This window comes from Helianthus annuus, chromosome 14, assembly GCF_002127325.2.
Source record: "Helianthus annuus cultivar XRQ/B chromosome 14, HanXRQr2.0-SUNRISE, whole genome shotgun sequence".
In the NCBI taxonomy this organism is placed as follows: Eukaryota; Viridiplantae; Streptophyta; class Magnoliopsida; order Asterales; family Asteraceae; genus Helianthus; species Helianthus annuus.
In genome coordinates, this window is record NC_035446.2 from 147,952,801 (window position 1) to 147,962,166 (window position 9,366).

The 9,366-nt window shown below is 34.3% G+C and overlaps 1 protein-coding gene across 1 annotated transcript; it reads left to right on the forward strand.

Moving 5' to 3' along the window:
- Positions 1–1,416: 1,416 nt before the first annotated feature.
- Positions 1,417–7,226, forward strand: LOC110904281. The gene is made up of 10 exons (XM_022150119.2): positions 1,417–1,730; positions 1,805–1,858; positions 2,538–2,657; positions 2,765–3,196; positions 4,347–4,759; positions 4,855–4,954; positions 5,741–5,800; positions 6,038–6,127; positions 6,328–6,447; positions 6,541–7,226. Exons 1-10 carry the CDS (start codon positions 1,665–1,667, stop codon positions 6,847–6,849), a joined length of 1,764 nt encoding a protein of 587 aa, XP_022005811.1. The 5' UTR covers positions 1,417–1,664; the 3' UTR covers positions 6,850–7,226.
- Positions 7,227–9,366: the final 2,140 nt, after the last annotated feature.

Consider the following 9,366-nt stretch of genomic DNA (forward strand, 5'->3'; position numbering starts at 1 on the left):
TGTAAAACTCAAAACCCTAATCATGCATGTTGAAAACCATAACATGCTTCATTACATAATTATAACATGCTTCATTACATAAGTATAATATGCGTGATTATGGTTTTTCAACATGCGTGATTAGGGTTTTGAGTTTTACAGCGTGCGTAATTTCACAGTGTACGCTCGTATGTTAAGCAATATTGTATTTTACACTTTCACAAACTCGATTAGAAATCGCATGTTATACACAAACCCGGACATGTCATAAGCGCATGCTTCACAAACTCAGACATGTCATAATCGCATGTTATATATCAAAATCGTATGGCTCACAAACCTGGACATGTTATAAACTCGCATGGCTCACAAACTCGAACTCACAAAAAAATGGTTGTTCGCATGTTATATCTCAAAATCGCATGGTCATAAACTCGGACAACCAAAATGTACAAATCACATGTTATACACAATCACGTACACGTCGTAAGTTAAGAGATATTGTACAATACACTTTTATATATATATATATATATGTGTGTGTGTGTGTGTGTGTGTGTGTTTTAACATATATTTTAAGGCTCGCTTGGATTTAGCTCGGAAAAAGCTCGCTCGATTTGAAAGTGAGCCGAGCCGGCTCGGCTCGGTAAGAAAGTGAGCCTAGCTCGGCTTGGCTCGTGACGAGCCAAATTGGCTCGGTTTGGCTCGCTTGGTAGCTTGCATCGGCTTAGCTCGAATTATTTTACTTATAATATATTTTATTTTTATATACATATAATATATTACAAAAAAATGATTATTATTTACATGTATTTAGGCTTGTAGTCTGAAATCTATGACATATTTAAAGGTTATGACATATTTAAAGGTTGATTATCATGCTAATAAACAAATATTGTATTTACTTCAAATATAAAACTTATTTTGCGTTGTTGAACGTGATTTTGGCTTGTAATGTATTAGGTTGAACTTATTTTGAATATATTTATTTGAAATATTGAATAATATTTTAGAATATTGAAATTTGAGAGCTATGTATTAATTTTTATTTTTAAAATCGAGCCAAACCAAGCCGAGCCGAGCCAACTCGGTTTAAAACCAAGCCGAGCCCGTGCTTAGATTTTCAGCTCGATTTCAAATCTGAGCCGAGCGAAGCCAGCTCGGTTTATAATCAAGCCGAGCCTGAGCTTGGCTCGGCTCGGCTCGGCTCAGCTCATGAACAGCCCCTATTTTTTAGTATTGTCCAAGCTCGGCTCGGCTCGGCTCATGAACAACGCCTATTTTTTAGTATTGTCAGAGCTGAAAATAACATTTGCCGTCTAGAAAAAATTATTAAAAAAAAGTTGTATGTATTTTAGTTTGATGTTACGAGTCATTAAATGGTCCAACATGTCATGATTCACATGATAAACCCTTTAGGTCGTTAACTAAACACCAGAAATAGAAGTATAACATGAAGAAGCAATCTTTCTCTTTCTCATAATTGGTTCATCATGAAAGCTCCTTTTTCATCCTTATTCAACCACATCCATTTCCAAACGTCAACATTCACAACCACCGGCCGCCGTCGGCACCCCAACCCACCAAACACCCTTCCGATCAAAGCAACACCACCACCAACATTGCTTACCTCGTCATCAACTTTAACCTATTAGTAGCTTCACAAATTAACTAACCTTCATTATATGATATTCATTCTGGACACCGTCATGTGGATGGCAGCTAACATTCCCACCGACACCGTCCTTAACGTAAGTATTAAGATATCACTTCAAGATTTGATCATTTCATGATTGTTTTAGTTACTATGAATCCTTGTTTTCAGAAGAACAAGAAGCAGTTGAGTGGCAATCAGAAGAAAGAAGAATTACAAAGAGAGGTGCTAATTAAACCAACACCCCAATAGTGCATGCAAACTTGCTTGTCACGTGATATGGGTGATATCATACAACCCATATGACGACAAAGCAAGTCTAACATGTCATATCATACAGGCCGTATGATTGGACGACATTAAAGTCACATGGGCAGTATGATTCTGTCCATGAGCAAAGCTTTATTTTACTGTTTTTTAGCTCGTGGTGTTAAATTTACCGAAAATTTCAGAATCCTTTTTTTTGTAGGGTAAAATATTGGATTTTTAAGAATCCAGTAGCCCTCACCAATTTGGATTTTGAGAATCTGGCCCCTACCGAGTTTTTGTTCAAACTCTGCCACTAATTTTGTCCGTTTTCACATGAGTCGATCATTTCCTTGTCATGATTTTGTCCATAGACATCATTTCTTTTCGTGTCAAACACATCACACAAACAATATGATTTGGCCCTCATATAGCCTATTATACTACGTGTGTAACTATCAAAAGACCCATTTTACCATTTTGTGCTCTACCACACGACCGTATGACATGTGAGTGGTCTTTTCGGGTCAAACACATCAGCGAGCTTAAACGCATTTTTTTAAACATTTTCTTTGTTTTATAAAAATCTAGAAATAGTTCAAGATGATCCAATGCATTTCGGTAACCCTTTTCACTTCACGGGTTGTTAATTTTATAGGTGTCTACACTTCAGAAAATGCTAGACCATGAAGAAACAATCGGTGAGCTTCTTAAACACACGTATGATCAACAACTAGACCATTCCGCTCTTCATATCCCAAATTCTCTTCCTCCAAAGGTGTGGTTTTTTCGGTTTACCATTTAATCTAACTCACTTTCATATATAATTTTTTAATGGCACTTTCATATATAATAACTGCTGAAAATGTTTGTTTTACGTGACAGATGAAGGAGTTACTGACAGAACTAGCCATGGTTGAAAATGAAATAACAAGGCTAGAAAACCAAATTTGCAACCTACAAACTGACTTAAACAAAGAGAAAGAAGCCACAAGAGAATCGAAAATGAAACAACAACAACAAATTCGCGAAATTCGCGATGATCCTTTAGTCACAGAGACACCATTACTGTTGCTGGAAAGTAGAGGATACGGTGACAAATTGTTGTGTGACACCAAGGCAATGCACTTCATTAGTAAAGCTATAAAGGGTGATTATAGTCTTAAAGACTTCAATTCACACGAGAGATCAAGAACAAGAAATGTTGATCAGAAAGAAAATCAAGTAAACGGTGAGGAATTCGGGGTTCGTGACCGGGCCACTAGAAGAACCGGGATTCTGAAACCACCTTCACCTGCAAGACATGTAACTCCTAAGGTATGTTGCTATAGTTTACTTTGGGTTGGGCTCCAAAAATAAATTGAGCCCAAACTGAGTGTTAAGTAAGGTGTTCCTAAATTGTCCAAACCAGCCAAACCAAATAAATTTAGCTGGTTTGAAATATATAAGTTTGAACCGTTTAAACCTAGGGCTGGCAATTGGGTACCTGTTAAGACACGATTAGACCTGTTTGACTGAAAAATACACCCTTTGACTTTTTTAATTTTTAAAATAACTAAAATTACAATGTTAGAATCTATCATTCATTCATCTTTATACATAAAACATAAAACTGATTTTATAAACATGAGGTAGAAAGTAGTTAAACGAGTCGTAATCATGTTTGAAACTTATGTTGTGCGCGCCGTCAGAAACCTGTTAAACCTAGTAAGACACGATTTGCCAGCCTTATTTAAACCAAAGAGTTCATGACGTAGAAATCTGGTAGGTTCATGGTGTGGAGCATGGAACCGGAACGGTACACATTTAGTATTTATTTATTTCGTTTCCGTAATATAAAGTTATATATTATTATATATTTATATGTATATATGGAAAGGTTCTAAGCAAAACATTAATCATCCATTTTTTCAATCCTTAAAAGTAAATAAGATTTTTATTTCAATCCTAAAAAGTAAATAAGATTTTTATAAATGTAAGATTTATTGTTTCTCACGTTAGTAGAAAATTTTTAGCTTATATATAACCTACACATATGCATCTAATGTATAGGTTAAATTAACTACATGTATGTAGGCTATGTGTAGGTAACAATATATGAGTTATTTTATGTATATATAATATACATATGAAGGTAAAAACATAAAAATTTTAAAAATATGAACTTTAAATTCCAATATTTAGTAATTTAGAGTTATTCTTTTTGAATACGCAATAATTAGGATTTGTAATGATTCTCATGTATAATATAGAATTGTTAAATTTGTTCAACCCTTAGTTAAACATGCCAAAATTTCATATAAATATATACATTATATTTCATATATTTATGTGCATATGTTTTTCATATATATATATAAAGGTTTGTCTAAACTGCAAAACCAACAAAACCGAACCGTTCGGTTTGAAATTTTCTCAAAACCGTAGCTCTTCTGCCACTGATATTGTGTGTATTTCTACTTACTAGAGAGAACGCAATGTAGTGGCATCATTAGAACCGACTTTAACCCAATATGAAGAAGAGAACATCGTAAAGTGGTCAGCAAACAAGCTTTCAGAAAACATTATGAAGTGTTTGATCTTCATTTTCATGAGGCTCCTGAGGACATCAAGGACATTGGAGCTAGAGAAATCAGGACCGATTTCGCGACCAGCCAACTTTTCAATAAGCTTTAGGGGTGAACCGTGCTTGAACTCAAAGGCGAGCCTGCTGCTTCAAAAGGAGTCTAGGCAGCAAGACCCATATGGTATCTTTAACCACGAAGACTCCATTCTTAGAGACATTGGCTGCTACAAGAACTTGGTTAAGTTCACATCTACTTCTTTGGACCCTAAATGCATTTCAAGTTCAGCTTACGTTCCATTGCTACAAAAGTTGAGGTACGTACTAGCTTTTCAAGATCTTATAAAGTAACTAAACACATGCATGCATTGATGTGTTGTAAAATGTGCTAGCATATATGTTGTACTTGCAGGGCTTACATGAATGGTCTAGAGAAAGTGGATTTGATGTTTTTGACATCACAACAGAAATTGGCATTCTGGATCAACATGTACAATGCTTGTATCATGCATGTAAGTTCGAATCGCTTATAAGAGTGTTTTTGGGGTAGGGGAAAGGATGATGAGTGAAAGTAGTGCGTCTACTAATTGAGATAAAGTTTCAATGGCTTCTAACAAATGACACACAGCGTGACAAAGTCTACTATCCAGGTTAGCGGACTTTGTTGCCTGATCACTTTGCCACCTTGCATGTCACTTGTCTTAAGCCAGTAAAGCCTGTTATCTACTTATCTCAGTTAGCACACTACCTACCTTCGTTCACCCACCTACGACCATGAGGTGTGATCATGTGGAAATTTGGTGTGGAAACAACCACGTAGGCGTCACATCATTCCCACACGGTTTTCACATATGGATGCGTTGTTTAATTTCTACACGTGTGGAAACTCCAAAGTGTTTCCACATCCAAGCTCCACGTCTTTCTTTAATTAATAAAAGAAATTGAATTGATGAGATCCAAGCTCCACGCCACCTTTCCCAAGTGGTAGAGCTCTCCATCCACAAGTAGGGCATCACGGTGTTCCACGTTGTGGCTTTCAACCACGTAAAACTACACCAATCTCCACGTCAGTACACCCAAGACTTAAAAACACTCTTAAAATCTCTAAAACCTATTACTTTAGAAAAAAAAAACATCTTGTCACGCAATTTCCACTAGGGTGTCACCTTGATGATGTTATAAAAAATTAATCGCTTTAATACATCATTAATACAACGATTGGCTGCTAATATTCTTTTTTAATTAAAACTTTTTTTGAACAACTTTTTTTAATTAAAACTTAACTTCTTCAAATTCAGGGTTTTCTTCAGTATGGAGTTCCTTCGAGTCCCGAGAAACTATTGGCACTCATGAACAAGGTACGTCATCATTCTATGAATCAAGTTTTTGATTCGAAAGCCATTGATCCAACCAAAAATAGAAACAATATAGCACTAGGCGAAAGATGCAATATTGATATATGATATTTTTTTGTACATTGATTAACTCCTAATAATCTCGAAGTGATTACAAAGACAAATATTAATTAAATATAAAATAACTCAAATATATGTCTAATAATTATTCTAAAAGTAACTTTACTAAATCTGTCTCAGGCAACCCTAAAGATAAGAGGGAACACTATAAATGCTCAAGTTATCGAACACGTCATATTGAGAAGGCAAGAAGCCTCTATCATAGAAAAGGTAATCGGATATAAATGTGCTTAATTAATCTATGGTTACAAAGTTTTCTTTATGCCGCTAAGGGATTGTAGTCTGCTGGCACCAAGGAGTGTAGTGGACATTGGTAAAATATTTAAAAGTAGATTTAATGAGTCGGTGAATTTATCGTTCCAAAAAAAGAAGCTAGTTTATATGATAAAGTTAACATGTTGGTTGATTAGATTTATGGCAAGGTAGAAAAGAAAAATAAAGAAGCAATCTTTCGCAAACTTCATGGACTAGACTCAATGGACCCCAATGTCACATTCGCATTATGTTGTGGCACGCGTTCTTCTCCCGCGGTGAGTGATCGAATGATCTTATTAAATCTTGTATTTTAAGGTGTGTGTCTATATATATCATGTTTTTGGGTATTAACATGTGTTTGGGAAAAGGTGAGAGTGTATACAAGTGATGGGGTTGTAAATGAGTTGGAAAGAGCAAAGCTAGAGTACCTACAAGCTTCAATAATTGTAACAAGTGCAAAGAAGATTGGACTCCCAGAGCTTTTGCTTAGAAACATGCATGATTTTGCACAAGATTTGGAAAGCTTGGTGGAATGGTTGTACCAACAATTGCCTACTTCTGGTTCATTGAGGAAATCAATGGTGGATTGCTTTAGAGGAGTCAATAATGCAAAGGTTTCATCCATTGTGGAGAAGCTACCGTATGAATTTGAGTTCCAATATTTGTTACCTATGTAGACATTTACACATTCCATCCCTTTGTATTAATTTTTTTAGAGTAAATTGTTAAAATTGTCCATGCGGTTTGGACATGTTACCAGTTTCATCCAAAATATTTTTTTTGTATCATATTACCCTTCACGTTTGAGATTTTTTGTTATTTTCATCCAAACGTCTAACTTTTTTGTCAAAATCGTCCCTGAGATTTGAGATTTTATGTCATTTTCATCCAAATGTCGGACAAAAAAATAAAGTAAATTAGACATTTAGATGAAAATGACAAAAAATCTCAAAAGTGAAGGGCGATATAGTATAAAAAAGTTGTTTTGAATGAAACTGGCAAACATACCCAAACCTTGAGGACGATTTTGGCAATTTACTCTTTTTTTTATATATAATTTAACGAGTTTAAGTTGGCTTAAAATTTAGCTTTTATTTTATCATTATTACTAAAAGATGATATTAATATTACAGTTAAGCCGGTTGTAATAACATGGTAAAAAAAAGTTAATGGATTGGGCTAGGTGGGCCATGTACCAAGTCCAACAACTGAATTGTTCTTCGACGCTTTTTGGGTATTTAGAATTTTTAGATTTTAGATGTGAAAAATGAGAACCTTAAATATAAAACACTATTATTATAATTTATGAATGACAATTATACTCAAGAGTATTCAGATCTTCACTTTGATTCAAACTGAAGAATTGATATTTTAGATCTTGTGTGATGTGATGTGATGGTGAAATGGTATGGTCATTCAAGTTGTATGGATGTACCCACACTTTAGTTACTGTACCAACGTCAATCATAATTATACTGCATACAGATTTTTGGCTGGTTTTTTTAAATCTTGTTTCAGAATTCAGAGTCATGTTGGTTTTATATCTTGTTTCAACTCTAGTTAATAAATATTGTAGTTAAGTATTTACATTAGGCCACTTGGTGCGAGTAAATGTCCCACGGTGTTATCCATCATTACATCGGAGTAGCCCCCCATCTCATCATAACGCCATCTCTTCTATCCCTTCTTTTGCTATTGGGATAATGACCAACACCATGACTCTAAAGAGTTAATCCTAATGATTCGGCTAAAATTATGGGACGAGATAAACATGAAGAAAAGATAAAGATGTGTGAGCTAATAAAGAGAAGAAAATAATTAATACTAGTTGTTTAGATAATTGTTAGTTTGAATTAATAGGTTTATCTAGTTATTTTATTTATTGATTAATTAGGTATTATAGTTGGTATTGGTTTAGGATAGCTTGTTTAGCAAGTAATTAGTTTAGTATAAAGAGATGAGCTAGGTTATGTAATTATTTGGATGTTTTGCTTTGTTTTTTATTAATACATAAAAAGAGTCGTGAGAAGTTCTCACAAAATAATGTGTGTTCGGCGTAGTTGATCCAATTACTTCCAATAGACTTCCCCGTAATCCCCCCCCCCCTCCCTCCCCCATAATGCCTGGGTATCAGTGTTTGGCGCCCGTGTTTCTAGCAAAGGTCTCCACATTGGTGATGAGTTGGATGTTGGCGTCTGTGTGCTCACGTCCCACACCAGGCAGCCTTATTAATAAGATTACGGAACTTTGGTTAATCATATGATTATGCTTAGAATATGTATTATAAATTTTGTTCAAAACCAACTCAGGTTAAACAACATATATTTGTTTTTTTTTTTTTTAATATGCTTGCATGTTTATAAACGCTAATTTTACAAAAACCTATTTTTTTCTTGATTTTCAAATATACTATTGCAGCTTACTTTTTTCTATTTACCTTAACATTTTTTTTTTCAAATTATATTAAAAATCGGCATGATGTCCGCTATAAACTGCGAGTATAACCCGCTAGTTATAACAAATAAACAAAAAAGGGTCGATGAGTATTAACTTATTATTTAAGAAACTGTACGTAAATTGGTCAATAGACCCATTTCCGGCATCTTTTTGCCCGGATTCGGTAAACCGATTTGGTTAATCAGCCATTTCACATTCATCTTTAGGTTCCACTTAATTGGGCCACGTTCATTTTATATTTGGGCCTTGTAAAACTTGAAAGAAGAAAAATATTATGTAAACATTACACGTATGTAACCAAAACCGAAGTGAAGTGATCATGTATACTTATGAATAATCACACATAAAAACATCTGCTTCATTGAAAAAGACAATATCTATATCGAAAAGCATTAGTCCGTGACATTAGTAGGTCAGCTCTAGTGAAACTTGGAATGATTTAACTTAAAAGAGCTAGCTGTTAAAATAATAATCTTTTCTAATGCACAAGTTCAAACGTGAGCTTTATAAATAGGGTATTTATTATTTTAGTAAGACTCAAAAAATCAAAATTCCATTTGAATCTAGTTCGAAAGCAATTTTCGCATTCGATTTAAATTCGGTAATCAAATACGAATTTATGATTTTTTATCCAATTCGAAATTTAAATTTAAAATATGCATATGAGAACTAATATTAAAGATCATCATGTAATTCACTGTAGCTATAGTCAAATCTAGCTAGAGTGTTTTTCTTTT